At 37.9% G+C, this 22,831-nt stretch overlaps 1 protein-coding gene across 1 annotated transcript; it reads right to left on the bottom strand.

Moving 5' to 3' along the window:
- Positions 1–197: 197 nt before the first annotated feature.
- LOC108680086 (cell division cycle and apoptosis regulator protein 1) lies at positions 198–16,960 on the bottom strand. The gene is made up of 22 exons (XM_018168845.1): positions 16,350–16,960; positions 15,923–16,046; positions 15,329–15,497; positions 14,328–14,437; positions 13,957–14,091; positions 13,659–13,703; positions 12,944–13,170; positions 12,248–12,496; positions 11,022–11,302; positions 9,375–9,813; positions 8,171–8,230; positions 7,697–7,780; positions 7,180–7,338; positions 6,422–6,577; positions 5,951–6,079; positions 5,339–5,578; positions 4,562–4,900; positions 4,154–4,289; positions 3,496–3,597; positions 2,947–3,066; positions 2,227–2,342; positions 198–1,697 (listed from the first exon to the last, which is right to left on the bottom strand). Exons 1-22 carry the CDS (start codon positions 16,857–16,859, stop codon positions 1,506–1,508), a joined length of 4,122 nt encoding a protein of 1,373 aa, XP_018024334.1. The 5' UTR covers positions 16,860–16,960; the 3' UTR covers positions 198–1,505.
- Positions 16,961–22,831: the final 5,871 nt, after the last annotated feature.

The raw sequence follows: 22,831 nt of genomic DNA on the forward strand, positions 1-22,831 counted from the left end.
CTAGAACGGCTTCAATTCGAGGTGAAACTGCATCATGAATGACGATCAACAACGTATCATGATGATATCAAATTAAAAATTTTAACTCACGAATCGAATAAAGTTCGTATATTTGTTAACTAAAAAAATGTATATGGCAATCTATCGGTAATACTGTATTCTAAAACTGGGAAAAAGCGGATGACAGAAACACAGGATTTACAAGTCCCTTTATTCATGAAAATGCGACTAACGACCATTACGACTAGCACTGTTTCACGACAGAACAAGGAAAAGAAAATAAATGTGAGATTTACAAATGAAAAGTCAAGTCAAGATTGTTGTCATTGCAACACTAGCAATTAAAAGAAGTACTCTAAGCATGCAAGTAATGGGAAATTTCTTCTACTGATCAATATTGCGTCGGTAACACGACAGCCTTCACTGAACACGAGCAACGCTGTATTGCTGGCAGAATTAATCTGCCACTCAACAGCACGAGAATGTGTGACCGTCCATACGTCGCAATTATTTATTAACGGGTATCTTCATGGGAATCACTTTAGCAGCTCCCGTTTGTTCACGCAAAACAACTGAATCTCCATTCAAAATCCCAAATTAATACAACTAATATAAACAAAACTAAAATATTGAACGATTTATCTTAGTGAATAAAATATTCACTAAGAATTCAAAACTAATATATCGAACGAGAAAATCTTAGTGAATGGAATCAGATCGGAACAGAAAATTTGAAGTTTTGTTGAACTTTTGAATCAGCCAAGATTACATGCCAGGCCTCAATGGCTAACAATACAACAGAATAAAATTGTCAAGAATTGATAAGTAAATTTAACCCTGCAACGAAAGAACACTTCCATTAACGAGCATTAAATGGTCATGAAACTCGTTACAAACTAAATCCAAGGCTGAGGGTTCATTGTTTTTGGATGAACATGTGGAAGTAAAGTTCACGTATTCTTAGATCAGTACAACTTAGCCAGAACTGAATAAGTTTCTACTCTCTAAGTAAGACAGAACCAAAATAAACATTACTAAAAAATCGATACGAATCTTCTAACAGCACTTATGAGTGTGTCGATACTCATTTCAACGAGACGGCAGTAGACTGTGCTGACGACATTTACATCAACAAACATCAACAGTAGAATCGCTATGAAATTCTGTGCGAGACCATTGGATATGAAAAGATTTATAGTTAAGACTTATATTTATACAAGTCTTCGCATATTTTCATGACTCGTAAATTTTGTACAATAGTCGAGACTACACGTACGTTCGATTTGATGTTTCCGTACAAGGATGCATGAAAACGAAAGTTCCAAAAACGAGTTACGCGATCACTAGCACGTTGGTAGTACATCATGAAGTCACTCAATAAGACTACAGATCTGTCAACAAAGAGCGTGTTGGGAAAGTTGGAGCTACTGGAGCCCGTTACGTCATGAAGCGCGTTTTGAGAACATGGATACAACATGAAGTGACTCAGCAGATGAATCTGAAGTTCAAGTGTTTACGCCGTTGGTTCGACCATCATCGGGAGTGTTGATGAACGAAGGAGATTTTGCATCACGGGAGCTGCCGTTTTCAGTCTTGATGTCGATACTTTCATCAAGATCAATCTCAAGGCCTCGCACGAAAGGCTTGACTACGTCTTTAATGGTGTTGAGAGCCGTCATGTAGCGTAAGTTATCGTCCTGTTGAAGGAGCAAGAGATGGTACTCAAAGCTACATCAAAGCTTTCAAAGATCATAGGTAATCCAAAGGACGGTTAAACCAAAATTCATTATCAAATACACAGGAATCTTATTAGATATGAGAATAAGAGGGATATTATGCAGATTAGTGACTTAGATGATCGAAAAATCTCTTGTAATTCCAGTAATTATTCAATTAACCGACTTCAGGCTGCATAAATTTACGACTTTACAATCGTATTTTGTGCAAGTTGTGGCTATGTAATCCAACAGAGATAAAATAGGCGTAACAGGTTATAAAAATACAGGCAAGATTGAAAATCTTGACAGTGAAACGTTGTTTCTAAAGAATATGAAAAACAAGCAGTTACATTTCTAATATCAAATGGGAATGGTACGTGATTCCATTTGAAGCATTAAAGAATTCCTATGTCTGCAGAAAAAAATAGAGAACACGATGTGTTGGGCAATTGATACGTTACGTACAAACTTGGATTCAACAAAACAAATTGAGTAAGCAACAACTCACCATGGAGCGTCTGAGTTCGTCTTCAGTGAAGCGTGAGGTGTGCTGCTGTTGGCGCAGATCTTTTGTGAGACGTTGATTGCGTTCAGTTACTCGGCGAACCTCTTCCTTGCACAAGCCTGGAACATAGGAGAGACCATTCGTGGAAAGTTTCTCATAGTGTTGCCCCATACAAGAGTTGATATCAATAAATGTTGCCTGCGTTATTGGACACTAGTGAAAATGTTATATGCTTGGAACATTGACTCGTGTGCTAAAAATTACAGTAACTGTTTGAAACCCTTCTGACAACGCTGAAACAAGCTGTAAAAAGCGATATTATCCGGCCACACATTAAATTTCAATTTCTTAGCCTCGCGGATCTTAATGTAAAAAAATTTAATGCAGGTCAATTTTGCGCAATTCAAGCAAAGTTTCAAGCTTCAGCTATAGTGTAGGAGTGGCTCTTCTGATAACTCTTCTTTGGATTAGGTATTAGGCACGTTTCAGTGATAAAGAAAATCCTGCATGGCCAGAGTCTGATTCCGAACTAATGTTTTGCCCAGTATGAAAAATATTTCATCAAGTATCGTGTTAGTAATCATAGAAATTATACACATGCATAGCACATGCAAATAGAAGATGGCCCATGCTACTTGGAAAATTTCTTCAAGAATTAGCGGCAAGGACAAGGTCGAAAGAAACAAGGACACCTTATGCTCACGATTATGTTACTCAACTCACCATAATCTTTCTGCGTAGTCCTGAGTTTTTCTTCAGTATCAATCAAGGCTTTCTCTGATCGTTGCAGCTGCTGCATGAGCTTGGCCACGTCTACCAAGGATCCCTCGTAGCGCACTACGCCTGGCAAGCAAATATCAAATTAGGCAAACATAACGCGTCAATCGTAGTCATAGCTATCACTTACAATGCTATTCTAGTTATTACATTTTATAAAAAACTTAAATGATTTAAACTTAAAAACATTAGATTCACAACAAATATATAGCTTTACACAAATAATATACAATGATCTGACAACTTCCTTCCATGCCAAAACATTTCGTAGTATGCAGACTACTCCTCGCCTCAGTTGTAAATTACATAATCAAAACTAGGCACAAAAATATCCCGATTAAAAAATCAAAATTAGCTATAAAATTTCCCAATCAAAAAAATCGTGAAAAGAATAAACAAGAAAATTATTAATAAATGGCATTCTATGTTCTTCAATCAAACGTGCGCCAAGGTCGTTCATATACTGCGGGCATCCGTCAGGCAAGATTCACTTACCCTCCCTCAGCTGTGGGAAATCTTCACTCTTGGAGGCACGGCCGCCACGACGGGCAAAGTCACCGCCGTCCTCGCAGAAAATGGGAAGATGATTTTTGTTGCCTGGAAAATTTTGTTACGATAATAACAATATTCTGAGTGGTCACGTTTCTTCGATCACTACAAACAGCACAAATGAGTAATTTAGGTACAAATTGTGAAAAAATATTCATTCTAAAGATTTTAGTAAAAATATAACCATGTGCAGAAGGTTCAGTAAAAGTGTTCGAATTTACTGTTTTTCTCTGACAATAATTTTTTTTTAGTTTTCAATACATAGATTAACATATCAACAAAAGAACACAATTGTATAACACCAAACCAGTCAGAGTTGTAAAAGAACAATGCGAGTGCTAGGTGAAAATCCTACTTCGCATAATTAATAGTTGACAACGAAATCAAGTAGCATTTAAAAAACACATATAATATAATAATAATACATAATAACACATATATAATAATTAATCTCTTTAATTGATCTTGAGGAGGGCGGAAATTGAAAATTCAAATCAAGCTTCATGAGCACTGATACTCGGTTAACAATCAAGCATTGAGAGCAGTCGGAGCACTAAAATTAAGTCTATAAATCAAGCTTTGGGAGCACGGAAATTCAATCCACCTCTGGCGAGAAGCTCCATGAAGGATGGCTGGGCGACCGGTGGCCTCTCCTTATCCTTGTCTTCATAAGGCACGTCGGTGAGCTTACGATAGTACAGCACGTCACGGGACACCAGCTTGCTCGTCAGCTTCTTCATCTGTTTCAAATTTCTTGATTTAAACATCCATTTTGTAGAGAGATGTTACTAATTAAGGTACGTATTTTTATAGATAAGTCAGTGAAAGGTATAATTCCTATAAGTAATTATCCTGTCACTTTCTAACTTCTAACAACATGTGTAATAAATGAGAATAACATCAATTTTAATGAGTGAATTATTTCACATTACAAAATATTGACTTGAAATTGTTGCTGCTCGAGTCAAATAATGCACGAGAAAACATGCCAGTATTAATTTTAACATCAAACCTGAGCTCTAGAGAGATTCATGCCGAGCAGGTTTATGATATCCTCGAGATCTTTATCAATGATATAGCCAGTGCGCGTGGTGTCAAAGTAGACAAATGCCAGCAACAAATAAGGGTCAAAAGTGAACATTTTCTTCTTTTCCTTAGAGTTCTTGTCGTCTTTGCGGTCGCAGCTACTGGCTCGTCGCTTCTTAGTCTCACGAGAACTTGACTCAGACTGACGGTCTCCATGATCCTTGGACACGTCCGCACTGACGCTCCTGCTGGCTTCCTTGCTATCCTCGTCCTCTGCGAGCGCTTCTTTATCAGCCTTGGCATCTTTCTTGAAGAATTCCTCCTGCTGCACAACAAAACATTACGTTCAATTTTGCAATCTTCGATCTTCTAAACACACACACACTTTGTTTAAAAAATTCGTCATATAAAAAATTACGACACAAACATTTTTTATTTTTAATTATCACAATTTTTTTCTACTGAATCATGTCGATTTGAAGGTCTCATTTAATAACGGCAATAAATAACGCTACCGGTATGTCACAGGTTCATTTAATAACAGCTGTAAGCACCATTATGCGAGCTTTCAATACCATTGAGAGTTTTAGCACGATAATAGGAGCAGCCCATTCCCTTACTCGAAGCAATGAGTATCTCAGGGCGAGTTACTAGCACTGCATTGCGAGCTTCAGTACCATATTTACTTTACGGAGAGCTATAAGCCAATCTGTTGGAAATCAAAATAAGCACGCAACATCTGCTAGCAAATGTTTGGACTTACCTCATACTCGAAGTCAAGGTCCAGCACAGCGTCTTCATCGTCATCCTTTTGGTCATTTTCTCGCTTAAATTTGTCTCTTCGTCTCCTCTTGGGCTCTCTTTCCTCTTTTTCGTCCTCTTTTTTCTCGGTTTTCTTTTCACTTTCTTTCTCATCAGTACTCTTTATCACATCGGCATCAACTTTTTCATCGTTGTCATCTTTCTTTTTGTCCTTTTTCTTTTCTGCATCTTTTTTCTTCTCCTGGAACACAAAATTAAATCGTGATGGCTGAAAAAGTTGTCTTTTAAATGTGCAGTACAAAATGAATGCATGTTGTATGTCCTATCAACTCAACGCTAATGCTCACGACGATCAGCCCGCGATCGTATTACAATAGGGTTTATAGGATTGATAAACACATCAACTTGTGTATATTTCACGACACAAATGAGAAAATTGTACTTAAATTTATCAATTGACTGAACAGTATAGGATATGTACATTCACAGCGTTACAGGCTAGGAGCACTTCATGGTGGTACTTCAGAAAACTAGACAAAAGATGCTTTTCGTTGACTCAAACCGAGAATCAATTATAGTTTTTCATGCATATATATTACTGAAAATTTGGTACCTCTTCTTTAGGCGATTCAGGCGCCTCGACCAGAGCTCGGTAGATCCTGAAGGCAAAGTCCCTCATGAGCATCTCATTGAAGAGCTCGGCAAAAAGTGACACCTCGAACGAGTGCTCTTTGTTGTCTTCCTGAGGCGAAACGGGAAACTAGTGTTACGCTTGTGCACCAATGAAGACATGAACCTGGACTACATTAAAATAATATAATCAAAGCTCATATTAGACATATTTGAAATGCAAGCTCATATTATGCATATTGATAAATAATGACTAGGGATATTTTTTAATTCATGCAAGTCAAAGCTCATAAACCAACTATAGGGTCTATAGGGCAAATAATTATTAATAACGTGACACATTAGAGAATAATCTATGCTTAATTTTCAAGCAAAATAGCAACTAACTCCATATAGCCAACAAATATATAACAAAATAGAGTGCACTATAGACAGAACATGAGAGCTGGATAACCTGTCTGTAGTCGAGAAGTACGGAGAGGCTCATGGTGGTGGCGTCGAACTTGCCGCTCTTAGCAGAGCGCGATGGGTGCACGAGCAGCATGGGCGTCTCAGGCAGCGTGTGCCTCTTCTCCAGCAGCGCGCGCTCCTTCTCAAGGCTGCGGCGCATCTGTTTCAAAAATTGCATTCATACATAATATGCATTTGATTATTCTTCAATATTAACTAAATTTTCTCCACCGGATAGGAATTTATTTTAGTGTTTATTGGATTTCAAGTTTCTTTTCATGACCTCTTCTTTAGGACTTATCTATAACACCATTTTTGATGTGATTGCCCTTGCCCTGGTCGCATCATTAATATAGTTGCATTTCACTATTACCCCAAACAATAATTATTACCTACACTACAAAGCAATGATACAAATTTCAAGATTATGGAACTACTGTTTCGGAATTAGGCTTGGCAGCACGTCTTCATGATATACACATTTCTAAAATGGTATAAATTTCAGGTTAACTCAACCCTAGCATGACAACATACAACACCGTGCATGATAATTCTTACTTTTTAAAACCTATATTAATATTTAAGATAGAATCACACCTAACAATGATTTCCGATAAGAGCTTCAGGAATTTAAAGTTGAATTTACTAAAACTTAACACATATAACACCCTGTTCTTATGTAGCAGTTAACTTTATAGCAACGTCGTTTACCGTTTGAAAAAATATAAATTTTTTCAACTTTAAATTTTCACACAAACTCACTTCCTCTTCTTCCTTCTTCTTATCCTCTTCCTCTTTCTTGCGTTTTTCCTCTTCCTTCCTTTTATCCTCCTCTTCCTTTTTGAGGATCTCGTCAGTTTTCATCTTCTCTTCAATAGCAGCCTTCTCGGCTTCTTCTTTGTCTTGCTCAGACTTCAGCACCTACAGAAATGTGAATATAATTGGCATTGAAATTCAAATCCTCCTAATACGTGCATTAATTAGAATTGATAAAAACAGAATGGCTCGATAAGGCTATACAAATTTTTTTCTATTGAGTGTTTTCAAGATACAAACACCGGCAATTGCATTATTCCGCATCAATTGGTACCTTCTCCAGACAAACAAGTCGACCCTTGGCAGAAAAAATTCTAAACAATATTAATAGAGATACCAGTATTTATATTTAATCAATAAAATTGGGGCCTTCAGCGAGAACAAATAATAAAACAATAGGTATATCTAAATGAAGGCAAAATTAATCGAGGTTGCACACAATAAAGTTGGTTGCTCAGCGCACCTTAGTGAGGCGAGCAATGAGCTGGGATCGGAGGCCGCGGCTGTTCAAGAGACGAGCATCCAGTTCTTCTCGTAGTTCCACCACCTGCCAATAGAGCCTATTTAATCTTTCAACATAGGTACAATGACTTTCAAGTAGATTACGTATTATAAATCACCTGCCACATGAAGCTTAATGATGCTTTCCAAATTTGATCACTCTCAAATCAACTAATAACCATCACTCGAAAGAAACTTCATTACCCATTAGCAAACGTTGCACCTTTTCATCTTCTGGTGCTTTCTTTCCAACAATTCATGCAAATCATATATATAATTCAAACTGATATTGATCAGCATGGGCTGTCAAGAGCTGTTGTATATCCCCACTCGCGTAAAAAAAAGCTGCAGAAGGATATTTATATAAAAAAGACATGAATCTCGTTCCCAACTTCTTAAAAGCAGTAAGAAATGAAATCCGAGATTGATTTCTCACCTTCATGGTTTTGATATCAAGAGCCGACCAGTGGGAAGGATCCTTACGCTTTGGCGTCTCCTATAGGAGAGGACAAAAGGAGTTAGTTGCAGAGCAGTAGAGGGTCAGCGGGCACCCACTCAGTCGCTCACAGACAAACACTAACAAACTAACTAGATGTTAACAACAGAACCTAGCAATCGTACAGCACACAGGAGTGGGGTTCCTCACATGGACAGCTCCGTATCTAGTGAAGGTGGGTCATCTACAGCAGTAAAAATAATTATTATCCGCAAACAAAATTGAAGGTCATAAACACTTTGTATTTTTAGAGCACGTTGAACCCACAGATTTTGCACAGAGATGTATATAGGTATAGAAACAATTAACTTTAAATTTGACGTAATAATAACTGATGGGCGATAGCATCAGCATCGTCTCGTCGAATGTCTAGCGTAGCACGGAACCTCTCTAAAACAAACAGAACAATTTCATCAGGGCAAACATGAGCCGAGCGGCATCCATTAAATCAAACGACGTAGAATCAAGGGATGATAAGCAGTGACCAAATAAAGGCAAAACATAGAAGTCGGCAGTGAGGAAAGAAGAAGAGATGAGACTACAGCTCTCGGTACACGAACATTTTCGAGCAATATAATCAAATAAAATTTCTTTCAGAAACAAATTAAGTGAAATTGTTCTTAAATTAGCGCGAATCAAGATATGAGAATCAACAAACATGCTATGAGCCATGACCAGAATCATTAACATGAATCATCACGATTTTGCTGTATTGTGTTCGTGCCGTATACGGAGCGCTATGGAGTGCAGACAGAGCATCTGAACTTCCCAAGAAAGGCATGACCAGTTTGTTTCAACTTACAAGAATACACGAGCTTTATTAGCACTATTAAAAATGAAAACTGAGTTTAAAAATAAAGATATCTCAACGGAGAAGTGTCAGTGAAACTAGTTGAAACAATGGAGCAAAGTGTGGAGAAATAATGAACCCAATAATAAATACGAACGTAAAAAATACAAATCGCAATTGCCGAAAAATGTCAAAAACATATTAAAAAGATGATAACTGGCCAAGCTTTGATGAGACACTGCTGATGCGAAAGCAATATAGAAGAAATCGAGAGGAAGGAGCATGAGAGTTCAACTTATAGACTAAACAGGTTGGAGGATAGAGAGAAGAAGAAAGCTTTTATATATGCAGTGCCTGGTCATCCTCCAGCTCCTCCTCGTCGGGCATGTCGCCCTCACATTCGTCCACGGGAGCACCGCCTGCCATGGATGCCAACTTCCTATCAAGAAGCCGCTTATAGTTGAGATGAAGGCCATCCCACTCCAGCTTAGTAGGGGAAATGTTCCAAACATCGGGTAGAAATATGACTGTAGTTTCTACGCGTCCAGGCTCATTGCCTGGAGCGCGAGACGCTGCACCGCTGCTACAAACATTACTGTCGGTTACACCACCACCACTGCTGCTGCTGCTACACGTTGTACCAGTGCTACGAGTGGTAGTGGTGGTGGAAGTGGTAGTATTGGTAGTGGTTATAGTGGTGTTTGTGATGCCACCACCGCCAGTAGCAGCCGATGGCGCTCGCCCTTTGTGAGCTGAGTCGGCACGGCGATAGTAAATCTCAGCAAACCGGTACCTGAGATCAGATGTGAGTCGTCAAGAGAGCTTCGCGTAAAAAGAAAGTGAGCGCCTCACACTTCAAGTCTCGGTTACAGTAGGACAATAGCCCATCACAGCACGGCTTTCTTTCCTATACACTCTATACCCAGAGGAAGAATTAATTAAAGTTCAGCACACATGAGGAATTTAGCAGCATGACATCGTGGCGTCATATCATCTAGGTCTCGTCGACACACCAAGGATACTAATAGCCACGCTTTTCTTCGTGGAAGTAATGCTATTACTCGTGGAATGAAGAACAGAAACTGAAAACTACAAATTGATAATTCAAAAAGAATAGGAACATCAGATACACAAAAAGAAATGTATTTGTCGATTTATAGACGATAAGATGAAGTATAAATTTGGTATTCTAGCTATTACCCGCGAATAAAATCAGCTTCTTCAGCACCAGTTGAACATCAGAGGAATCATCAAATGCGTCTGAAAACATGTGGTTACTTTGCATGAATGGTTAACACTGACAATACATTACCAGCCAACAACATGGCAATACATGGAGCACATCCCGTCAACGCTCTCAACCGATGCATATTAATAAATAAGGATAACTGCGGAGCGACCTTCGGCACAACTATGCATACTTTCATTAATTATTAGCTTAACAAAGTAAGACAATTAGCTAACAAAGTTGATTAAGTCTGGCACTTACTTGTCTTTGACAAGCCGAACTGTAAAAAGGTATTATATACATCTAAAAACTAAACAACTGGAACTCAATTATGGGCATTCAAATGTAATAACGGATCACGCATAACCTCTGTATTGACATAAGCCTTCCAGAAAATCAGTCCCGTCAAGGCTACGGCTAGAAATGAAATACGCTACTGTCAAATGCTTTAAGGAATAAGAAAATAACAAAATTCCTGTTGAATAGCCTGAGTGTTAAATCTCAAAACAAATGGGGATGTTCAGCCCGCATTTATGGAGCCATTCATAATCATCTAATTTGTATAGTACGTATACGTATTTGCAGTTCTGGATTATTAGCATTAATAGCATATATAAATAAGATAAGACTGCAAAAAAAAAAATAAAAAATTCATTGCAAGCAAGATTTTATACGAAATTTACTAACATATTTCATGAATAAATTCACCACGATAAAGCACTAACAGAAATTAAAGATACTATTGACTGACAGCTATGAACTACATCACTTACCAGGTAGTGCAGGGACTCAAGTCAATGCCTGTGAGAGCGAGGCACGTGCGGATGGCTGTCTTGATCAGCACTGACGGGTCCTTGTCAGGGTTAGGGCCGTCCAAGCTGGGGCTCCAATAGCCCCCTATGGCCATGGTCTCACTCTTGCCCCTGAGGCCCACGCAGAAGTTTATGAGGCGCGTAGGATGCACGTAAGCGTCCCGGGAGTCTGAGGTATCCTCGCTGAGGGCGCATGATCGGCGGTAGATCTCTTCCATGGACGGCACCGACAACAGCATCACCTACGACACCAAGAAAATAATATAACTCGGTACTCACTGCAGTGAGGGACAGAGAGCACATTTTTTCGTCGGATGGACAGACAGACGGACAGACGGACATGGGGAGCACAATAACGCCTTTATTCCATAAATGAGAAAATGCACTAAAAAGTAACAATAATGATTTCTGATAACAACAATAACAACAATATCAAGAATAAGCAGTATTTTAGCTGATATTCAATGTACAGGTTATTATAAAATACAGTACTGAATAACCTGGAATAGAAAAGGTTTAAATAAGTTAAAAACTGAACGATATTGCAGCAAAAATCTCATAACACACTGATCTGAAGTTGAAGGCTCAGAAGACACTAATATCAACTTTAAAAGTAAATATGAACATGGACTGTAGTGTAGACTGGCGCGAATATTTGCAATGAGAAAGATTCATACCAGACAAAAGTGAATGAAAAAAGTAGGATGCGTAGATAATGTAATGTGGATGCACATTAAAAAAAAATAAGAGATTTTTGAAATTCCGAGTCCTCACAGTGTGTACCATTCAGCATAATTAATGAACGAGTTCTATAAGTCGGCGAGAAAACAAAGTAACTAGTTCAGTGATGCAGATGTGACCACACTCCATAAAACCTACATTACAGATGATTTTTGAAAAAAGTATGATACATCCACAATTTATGAATATTATGGTCATTGCAGAAGAAACATCCAAGTAACCTACTGAAATGTACTTGAAACAGCAGTAGGACTTAATGACCATTCAAGTTAATGCAGAGCAACACTTTCTAGCATAGTTACTAGACGCGGATACTGCGGGATTTTAAACATTACTATCCTCCTAAAGTTGAGAGCCTGTATAGACTTTTTGTCAATACATTTAAATTCATTGTATATATTTATTTATACATTGTATATTAAAAATAAATCCTATTATTAAGGCACCTTAGCTGAGAACGAGTGGCTGGCATCAGGCGGGTCGTAGATGGCGTCATTGGGCAGCACGCTATCAACGTCCTTATGCATGACATGGAAGCCTACGGGCTTGGGCAGCGGGAAGGGGCGATGAGGGGGGAAGGTGTTACTCCATAGGGGACGAGTTACGAACACGTCACTCGGAATGTAGAGGTTGGAGTAACGCTTACGTAGTTCCAGTATGTTTGCTTCCTCAATTTGCAGCAACAGTTTTGGAACCTGAAGTGAACACAATCACCTGTGATTAAACTTGGAACGTTATTAGGCCTTTTTCAAACATTGATGGTTGATATTGCAGCCTATATTGTCTCAGATGGAATGAATATGCACTGCAACAAGGAAAGTGAAATTCAGAGAACGCGTATTCAATGCTCATCAAACAAATTCAATACAATTTGTTTGCTAATTAAATGCAGATCAGATGAAGATGTATTTTTCATTAAAAATTATCGTCATTGAATTTCTAAGCACAAGATCAACTTTTGCTCCCTCTTGATTTAAATCATCTATAATTTCTACCTGTGCTCAATAATTCTTCCAAAATGATTAATCTGCTTCAACCCAAGGTAGGAATATATTATAATACTAATATAGATAATAATATTATTAGTATAATAATATAACAAAATTATTATAAATGATTGCAGACCATTGAAGCACATTCACCTGGACGTTGTACCGCGGGGCGACACGCGGACGCCGGCGCGAGGGCGAGCGGGGTGAGCGGTCGCGACTCCGGCTGCGCTTGCGCTTGGTGTCCGCGTCTTTACTGGAGGCGCGGCCGCCCGACGCGCTGCTGCCTTCCTTCTCTTTGCCGTCGTCGCGATCACGGTCCCGGCGACTGTCCCGGCGAGGGGAGCGACTGCGTCGGCTGCTTCTTGATGAGAAACTATCTGTGAACAAATAATTTAATGAGAATAGTGATGTGGAGGACTATTATACTGTGGGATGCACTACGTATTATACATCGAAGATAATAGTGTGGAAGACTATTAAACTGTTTGATAATAGAGTGCTCATGCCTATAATTGACTGCTTTGCTATGTTCTTTGCCTAATGGCTGCTTTGCAATCATGCTCAAACCCATAGAATGCGATCAAGTCAGAAAATACTGGGAGCTTTTTCTTTATAATCGCATATTCTTAATGACAGAAGATGAAAAAACAAACACTACAAAGATATAAAAATAAAGGTTAAAACCATATTGCATGCAACATTATGCGAACGAGCCTCTTCCCCCTCAAGCACTTCCATTATTTATTGATAACATATGGTTATGAGTAAGAAATACTGCAATGAACAATATTTAGAGTTAAATGGAAGGCTTTTCAGATCTACAGGGAAAAAAATGTAAAAATTACAGTGATTCACATTACGTCACCTTTGTTACTGTAAGAGCCACCACTGTCACGGAATGAGCGTCGATCTGGAGATAAATTAATTTTCATTATCAACCAAGCATTGTAATAAATCCACCCTGGAACCCCACAACCTCAATTCAGTAGCCATGAAATATGTTCAATTTCTACCAGTCATATTTCTTTCGTCATTGAAAATCTCATATACAGCTTTTAATACCTTATTGAAATATTAATCACGCAACATGAAATGAAATTATGTAGTGATAAGAAAAAAAATCAAATTAAGCATATATATAAGTATAAATTAAATAAAGTCACCATTGGAAGCAAATGCCGGTGGCGGTACAGCATTGTAGGCGCCCTCCGTTGCACGCCCACTGGCCCCGGTCAGCCTGGTGCTGGTGGTGCTGCTACGCAGGCTGTCCCGCACGCTGCACGCGTCACGGTTCGGACCTATGAACAGCAACGCATGCTCAATACTAGCAATGTAATGCCAGATGTGGATCTATTCTCCCTTTGGTGCAATCAAATCACAAAAACAGTAAATCGTCTGTAGGTACTTAAGAAATAACCAAATAATAACAAAAAATACTGACTAAAATCAACCATTTGAAAGAGGCAAATAGGATTAAGAACTAATAATTATGCAAGAAACCAAAGAAACAGGTACATATATAAATTAAACATACCTGGAATAACTTGGACTCTATTAGCATTCCACTTGAAGGGCATCGTTGGGTTGAACGTGGCCTCAACTAAAACCCTGTCATTCACCACAGGTGGCTGGCCTATCACACAACTGCACAAGAAACAACAGGGGTTAGGAGCTAGTCATACTGGAAAGAAGTTGATAGTTTCATAACATACTGACAACATTATAGGCTGCTTGCATACATTTAATTCATAGTGAAGACAAAAATATGCACAGTCTGAATACAATTTTATGCAATAGGGTAGGGCCTTATCAGTCTACATAGGTTTTTTTGAAAGGAAGTTCTTCAATAAGTACCGGTAGAGGGAACAATCAAAAATTTTTTCAGACAGAGAATAGTCTAGAAAAAGGCTACCTCGCAACTAATGATAACCAAATGTTAATTAAGCAAAAAAAATCTTGTTGCAGGAAGAAATTGAATCCATTTTTAGTTAAACTAAATACTCCATTGGATCCATCATAAAAACAACGTGGATCCAGCTTACACCAATATATATTAAAATATTCTTCATCAATTGGATATTCTCACATCATATGCCAAACATACATATAAGCCACAAAAATTTAGCCAACACAAACTGCATCACAATAACTTATTTTAGAGTAGAATAAATGACAGTGTCAATAAACAGACCAGTCATTGCTTTGAAAATGAATAAACAATAAACCTCCAGTTCCATTTGTAGAAGAAGAAAAGAAGAAACCAAGGTTCTGGCAGTAATAGTATAAGATTCTATAAAAAAAAAAACAGACACAAGAGCACCCCTTTGACAATGTTGGTCCACAAACACTGCATGCATTCCATTTTTGCTTACCATGTGTAGAAAAGGCAAAGAAATAGTCCAACCCTACAGCAAAAAAATGTTAGTTTCTTCATGGTTTCATACATAGGTACATGATCAACCCTTGAACTTACCATTCACAGTAATATAAATTTAAAGTATTTATTATTCAGACAATTTAAGCTTCATGACTCACGAGGTCTGGAAGAAGACATCATCATCAACAAAGCCAAAGTCTGGGCAAAGTTTGGTGATGGTGCCAGTAAAGACTCGCTGCTTTTGCGGTTGCTGTGCTTGTTGCTGCTGTCCTTGCTGAGGTGGCTGCTGCTGAGACTGAGCAACTGCAACACTAAGCCCACCAAGACCTACAAAATTCAATGCAAAATGTAGCATTCAATCACTTATTAAGGACTATCATTATTTACAACTAAACTTCTGTTAAGCAAACATGATTTTGCTGCAAGGGAAATGTACTCTTTTGCTTCAATATATAAAATGAATTGCGTAATTTCTTTTGCTGAAATAAAAATTGTAATTCATCTATTTTAAAACAATTTAATAAGATCTTGATGTAAGTCAGGTACAAATCCAACTGTTAATAGGAAGAAATTTGTTCATAGGGTGCAGTAAGAAGACTATAAAAAATACTTGATGTGAGTGAGATTATGTGTGTAGGCCTCATTCTCTTGCAATGTCAATGAAATTTATTTACAAACTAATTTATACACATCTCACTTTCCTTGACCATAATAAGTGAATTAATTGACTCCATGCTATTAGCACAACTGACCCATGTTAGGTGTGGATGTTGGGGGCATCCCCACTACAGGAGGGGCAGTCAGAGTGCTGGGCAGGTTGGGGAACGTTGTAGGAGGGACAAGGGCTCGTGGAGCTGGATACTGTACAGGCGCCACCTAATGTAGGCAGTGACCATAATGAGATTAAAGGCATCATATATGCTTTATTGCAAATGAAAAAAGAATAAATTGGGAAGCCCACAGCTGCAATGTAATGCTGAACAGTTTCAATGCTTCAATGAAATTAGCACCTAGCAGTTTTTTCAAAAGTTCAACCTATGTTCAACTGCAGGTTTCATTTTTATAGGTCAATTATACTACTCATGAAAAACTACACTATACTATCATTGAAAGATCATGATAACATAATTAGTAAATAAATTCAATGTTTGTTGCTTCCTTTGGTAAATTTCAGTCTACCTGAGCTTGTTGTTGCTGCTGATGCAGCACTTGCTGTTGCTGTTGTTGTTGGAGAGTCTGCTGGTGCTGCTGTTGCATGACTTGTTGCTGCTGGAACTGTTGCAAAGGTTGAGAAGCCAAAGGTGGTTGACCCATAAGACTTGGTTGAGACAAAGGATTTTGAACTAATGTCTGAGCAGCTGCCTGTGGCTGACCAGGCATTGCAGGAGGCTGAGCCTGCACTATGGTTGACTGAGCCATGGTGGCCATGTTTGCTAACCCAGGAGCTTGTATCATGCTTTGCTGGACAGAAGTATACTGCTGTGGTTGCTGTAGAGGGGGTGCCTGGGGAGGTGGTTGTTGTTGTTGTTGCTGCTGCTGTTGCCCAGCCATCACAAGGTGGTTGGCAAGTGTAGCCGCAGCTGCTGCAGCAGCAACATTAGGATGCTGGCCAAGCAAAGAGGGAATGGTAGGCTGTGGTCGCTGCTGCCAAGGAGGCACTTTATTGCTTCCATTGCCATATTGTGACATAACTTACAGTCAGCAAGAGGAAGAGAAATGATCTACAAAACAATCTATGCAGATATCATAAAAAACTTTTTAGTTGCTTTAACGGAATGAATTCTACACTGCTTATCTGCACAGATAATTTAAAAAAACATCATCTTCTAATCTAATTTATAAATATAACTGTAAATTTATAAGATTTTCATGTGAAAATAAACTCCCAGACTATGAGATCAGCTTTTGCAAGCATTCATTTAATAAGAATTTGATAGGTCATACTGTAAAATGGGGTTACTTTCGACTCCTGGGGTAACTTTGACCACTTTTTGTTCTTTTTAACAAAAACCCCCAAAACTCAAAAACTATTTGACATAGAAAAATTTTGTCAATGGGCATTAAAGGCCTAATACTAAGGCTACGTAACACAATAAAAAGATTTAAAAAGTTTGCATATCCAATAGGTTAAAAAATTAAAAATGTGACCCACGAAAAAAAAGTTATTATTTAAAGCCTGTTGGAGTACCCCCTCCAATTTTTTTTCTTTTTTGGTAAACTAACTCCAGGTTTTGATGCATTGTAGTAGAACTCTTCTAGTTATATATACATATGCAAATGACAAATTTTAGGAAAGTGTCATAATTTGCAAATGGGGGGTGCTGCCCCCATTGTTTTTCTTTATGTTTCAGACTCTACAGTCTTATCTATGGTAATTTTTGCTGAATTTCCAAGCCGGTCAATATTACCCCTTCACGGCTGACATTAGGTGGTCTAAGTTCCCCCATTCGGGGGCAGCGCCCCCCATTTGCAAACTATGACACTTTCCTCAAATTTGTCATTTGCATATGTAACTAGTAGAGTGCTACTGCAATGCCTCAAAACCTGGAGTTATTTGGAGTTATTTTACCAAAAAATTTAATTGATTTTACCACCCAGTCTAAGATACCCCAAGAGCTGGGGTAACAAAGACCATCACTTTTTTTGAAATTACATAAAAACTAGGGTAAACGCGGTATATTCCGACATCGTAGGTAATTCCGTCACCTCTCCAGCTTTTCCTTTATATTAAGCTTTCTGCTTTGTTTTAGTTCCATGCGTTCATTGATGGTTGAAATGGTGACGTCATACATTTGCGTGTTGAAATACTGCATAAACACTAGGTCTTGGCCATCTAGTGGGAAAATATTGAGATCCAAAGAGAGACAATGCATGCCACGTGGTGAGATCATCGAAAAATGTGTCAAATTTGACAGTTGACATGGCTCTACCAAATAGTGAATAACTGTTTTTATAGGAAGTTTCATCATTGCTGACGCGTAGTGAAGTGTTTTGAGAGTCATGTGAAGGCAACAGAACTTACATAACGCATACGTTTTTTTTATAGTTTTTCATTTCTTGATGCGTCCTTAATGTGTTGGAATATACCACGTTTACCCTATGAGAGGCAGGAGCCAGCAATTTATGGTAAGGAAACCTAAAGTATAGACCTGTATTTTGCATGTTTCAATTTAAGTTTAATTTAGCTAGTAGTAAGAAAATGGCATCATTTAAAAAAAATTGTGGTCTAAGTTACCTCATTTTACGGTACTTTATAGAAACTGAGCAAGTTAGCATACGTGTTTTAAGCCTTTAAGAAGTTCACTTTTTGCTTCAAATAACAATGTTGAATCAAAAAAGTGGTCTTGGTGGATCAAAATAATATATGAACCTTCAAAATTAGAATTCCATCCTGAATTTATTGCAGAAGGCCATATTGCCTGCTGACTGCTGTAGCTAGAGCTAGTTCCTGGGGAGTGGCCGAGTGGGCAATATACTTTCCAAACTTTCAGCAACTTCATTATTAAAAATTACTTGACGAGTGACGACACACACAGTGGCAAACCAGAGCAGTTTTAGAATCAGTTCATTTTTAATTTCCTCATTTACTCAAGATTTAATCAAATTTCTTAAGTATTATAATGTTGGTATCCAGGATACTTTACTGGTCTACTTATAGGACTCAAAAATGAACTTGAGGGAGAGTCTAAAAAACTCTCTGCTTTGCCACTATGCATGATACTTTACTGGTCTACTTATAGGACTCAAAAATGAACTTGAGGGAGAGTCTAAAAAACTCTCTGCTTTGCCACTATGACGACACATCCTGAAAACTACTGGGGACAGCGTCACAGCAACAACTACCTATTGAAGACAGTTTAGGTGACTATTTCAGTACCTAGGTCCCTGAGGCTTGATCTAAAATTAAATTAATAACTTGGGTAGCTTATTAGCTAGCTACTAGGCTGGTACTAGCGTCTAGCTAGTTGGGTCAGTCATAAGTTCATTAGTTCAGTTCCTGCTTCCTGGGTGGGTGCCACTGTGCCGGTATGATTCCAGATTTCCAGTCTTCCAAGTTCCTGATTCATTGATACCTACCTAAATTATCCCTAACTAGAATACTAGCATTGTCATACACGAATATTGAATGAATTTTCAAACAAAATCACGGAATTAGGTACAAATGAAATGGCTTCTTACTTAAGATTAAGAATCACAGCTCATCGACATCTAAGTGATTGAACCATGAAAGACTTGACTCACAAATTATTACATACAGAACAGAAGAATATGAATCATAGTAGCAAAGCAGAGTTTTTTAGACTCTCCCTCAAGTTCATTTTTGAGTCCTATAAGTAGACCAGTAAAGTATCATGGATACCAGTATTATCATACATGAGAAATTGGTTTAAATTTTGAATAAATGATTAAATTAAAAATGAACTGATTCAAAAAAATCTCTGGTTTGCCACTATGATTTATGAATACCTGCTATAAATATTTACTAAATTAGCTACTAGCATTCTAGCAATCTTCAAAAGCAACCGGTAGACAGACCGGTTCTAATCCGCACTTTACAGGAATATTAGTTAGGTAATAGCACTGATAGCAGCAGGCTTAGACGCTTGTCCTTGTGACTTGTGAGACATAAGTTGTGAACTTGTGGTTGTGCATAGGCTGACCGCTGACGTAACTAAGGCACTAAGCTAGGTACAAGAATTCTAATAGTAATAATAATACAAATCATACTTAATAAATATAGTAGGTAATCATTTTATCAACATTTTCACAAGCCTTATACGATCTGATGTCTAGTCATTTCCAATGTAGTAATATTATCTCGTTGAATCTCGTTGAATTTTTAGCACCAGCCTTCTTGGGCATCTGGTGCTTTGGTCAGAGCTTGTGGTATTGTTCTTTAGAGCTTGTCGATGATGTCCGTCTTTGACAGAAAGGTAACTAGTTTCTCAGCTGGAAAATCATCTCTTAGTAGGGTTGTCAGTGTGAAAGATGCCTGGAGTCAGGTGCCATATTTGATTGTGCTGTGTTTCGAGACTGGGCTTCCGTTAATTCCTGACTTGGCTGTGGCAGAGCTGCCATAGCATCTTGTTGGTTTGATGAGTTTCTTCTTGCTGTCTGGGATTCTGGGGTTGTTATTGTAGATACAATGTTGGTTTCAGGCAGGATGGAATTCTAATATTGACTGTTCATATATTATTCCCGATACACCTACACCAGTTTTTCGATACAACATTATTTCAGGCAAAAAAATGAACTTCTTATAGGCTTAAAACACGTATGGGTATGCTAAGTTTCTATAAAGTAGACTAACTCACTTGGAAATGTTGCGTGCCAGCAAGGCTGCAGGCGCAGCTTTCACTCAACAATTAAAATTATACAAATTATTAGTTCATTAAAGATTTCTTTCTTAATATCACTGCAAAGAAGTAAACTTAATAAAGTAATTACAGCTACCGTGACTACGCTGTCAAGCATACTTTTCGATGATGCATACACTAAACGCGCAATTCATGGGAGCGAGAATACACAGAACAACAAAAGCAGTCGCCCGGCATGCAACTGCGAAAACAAATGACAATCGCGGCGCGGCAGCGGCGGCACGGATCATAACGTTAATATAGTCAATGCAAGAGAATGATTAATTATGATATTTCTGATAGAGATTTGAAATATTTTCGGAAGCCTAAAACTATAACAAATTATTCCGTTAGTTTGACATGGTTGATTTCAAAATAAATATTTTAATGCGAATTCATGAAAAACGTTCAAAATGAATTGAATAATGTTCATTTATATCTATAGGTGGGAGTAATTCGAGTAAACAACTACGAATCGATTTATTATCCTTTAAATAAGAATCTTTGCATTGAAACTCCTGGAAGATGTATCCACTGCAATTTCAAATAGGTACCAACTTTTTCAATTTAATTCTGAATGAGTAGCGTCTGCTGAATTCTAATAGGGATCATTAATTTTTGCATCATATTTCTGAAAATACAGTATTGCATTTCTTTTAAATTAAAAACATTCTTTTACATCAAAAACAACGATTTTTTTCTTACAGCTTCTTTGATAATTGATGATCTCACTCATATAACTTAATATATTAAATTTAATGATTTTGTCATTTCGATGACTAAACTTTCTTTGGTTCATTAAAATAAAATAATTACTGCTTATAAACAACCAAATTTTCTAAAAAACACAAGTCGTTTGAAAACTCGCCATGGGAGACAAAATCATTCAGGATTTGAAGTGAAGTGAAGTTATTAAGACAAATTCAACATTATAGGGCGAAAACATGAATAAATTCATATTTAGAAGCGTATCAATTGGTGTTTAAATTTTGAAACAATTTTCCATCATTTAAATGTCACTGTGAAATGTGGATCAAATCTATTTATTATGAAATTGAACTTTACAAGACCAAAACAAGGTGTCTGACACAGTGACACCGTCTTGTCTAATGTCAACAGTCAACACAATGTTGCCATACGCCATGAAAGATTATCAGTTTATCCCATCATTCCGTGTGGATTCGAGAACTTTGTTGGTATTGGTGAAATCGTGAGAATTTTCTGCAAAAGTTTACGTAATTTTTATTTTTTATTTTGGAACATATTCATTACAAATTTGTCGACACGGATACACGACTAGTGATGTATTGGAGGGAAGAGTCGCCTACTTTTTATCGGTTTTCGAACCACACGCAAGCAAGTTAGAGGAAGTGCAGCTGTCCGGCCCAGTCCGGGTGTCAGCACCTGCAGTTTCTGACGAGCTCAGTGTAAGAGTATGAGTAATTGAGTATCAATTGTCACTTAGGTGGAAGGTGTAAGGTGGTAAATTTTTCAATACATTTTCTTTTGTTAACATGATAATATATTACCTATACAGAATTCCATACTGGTTTCAGGTGCTGTTGGTGCACAACGCTTTTTGCATGGTGGTCTGTCATTTGGTTCCATGTTGCAGGTCAGGTCTGTTTTTGATGATCTATTGCTAGAGGATAAGACTCCTTCTGGATTTGAGTCTATAGATGTAAGACTTTCCGTGCTGCAGGCTATTTGGTCTAATTCCATTTGGTTTTTTGATAATCTTGTTTTTCCCATTGTTGATTGGGCTATTTGTGATCTTGTTCCAGGATAGTCAGATGTCTTTGCCTGATGACGCTTGCGTTTTGGTAATGAATCTCCTTTTCTGTCTTCAGGTATTTTTGTCTTTGTTGCGGTAATTCTCTCTGGTGCTGATGAAGGGCAGGGTTCAAGTTCATTTCCTTTTATCTTGGACATTCCTGTCGCTGCCGGTTGGCTATCTGGGGGTTTTGTTCCCAGATTTGGGTTCCTTTTGTTTTTCCACATGAAACCTTCCAATTTAGAACTTCAAGATTTTAAAAGAATATCAGTAATACGTGGTAAAGGGAAAGCGTAAATTTAACACACTCCTCTTTTTGATCACCAGAACACCGTCAGATAGGCACTAATGATATCGTTACCGGTTTAGTTCGAGCAAGCCTATCAAATCTTACGTTAGCCCTGTAGAAGCTAGTAATATTATTATATCAATAATAATACAAAAACTTGACTATAAATCGTTTGAAACAAATATGGCCGCTTGTTATTACAGGGTAGAGCAGGATATGAAAATTACCCCAAAGCTCCTTT

This window comes from Hyalella azteca, unplaced genomic scaffold (assembly GCF_000764305.2).
Source record: "Hyalella azteca isolate HAZT.00-mixed unplaced genomic scaffold, Hazt_2.0.2 contig9978, whole genome shotgun sequence".
NCBI classification, from domain to species: Eukaryota; Metazoa; Arthropoda; class Malacostraca; order Amphipoda; family Hyalellidae; genus Hyalella; species Hyalella azteca.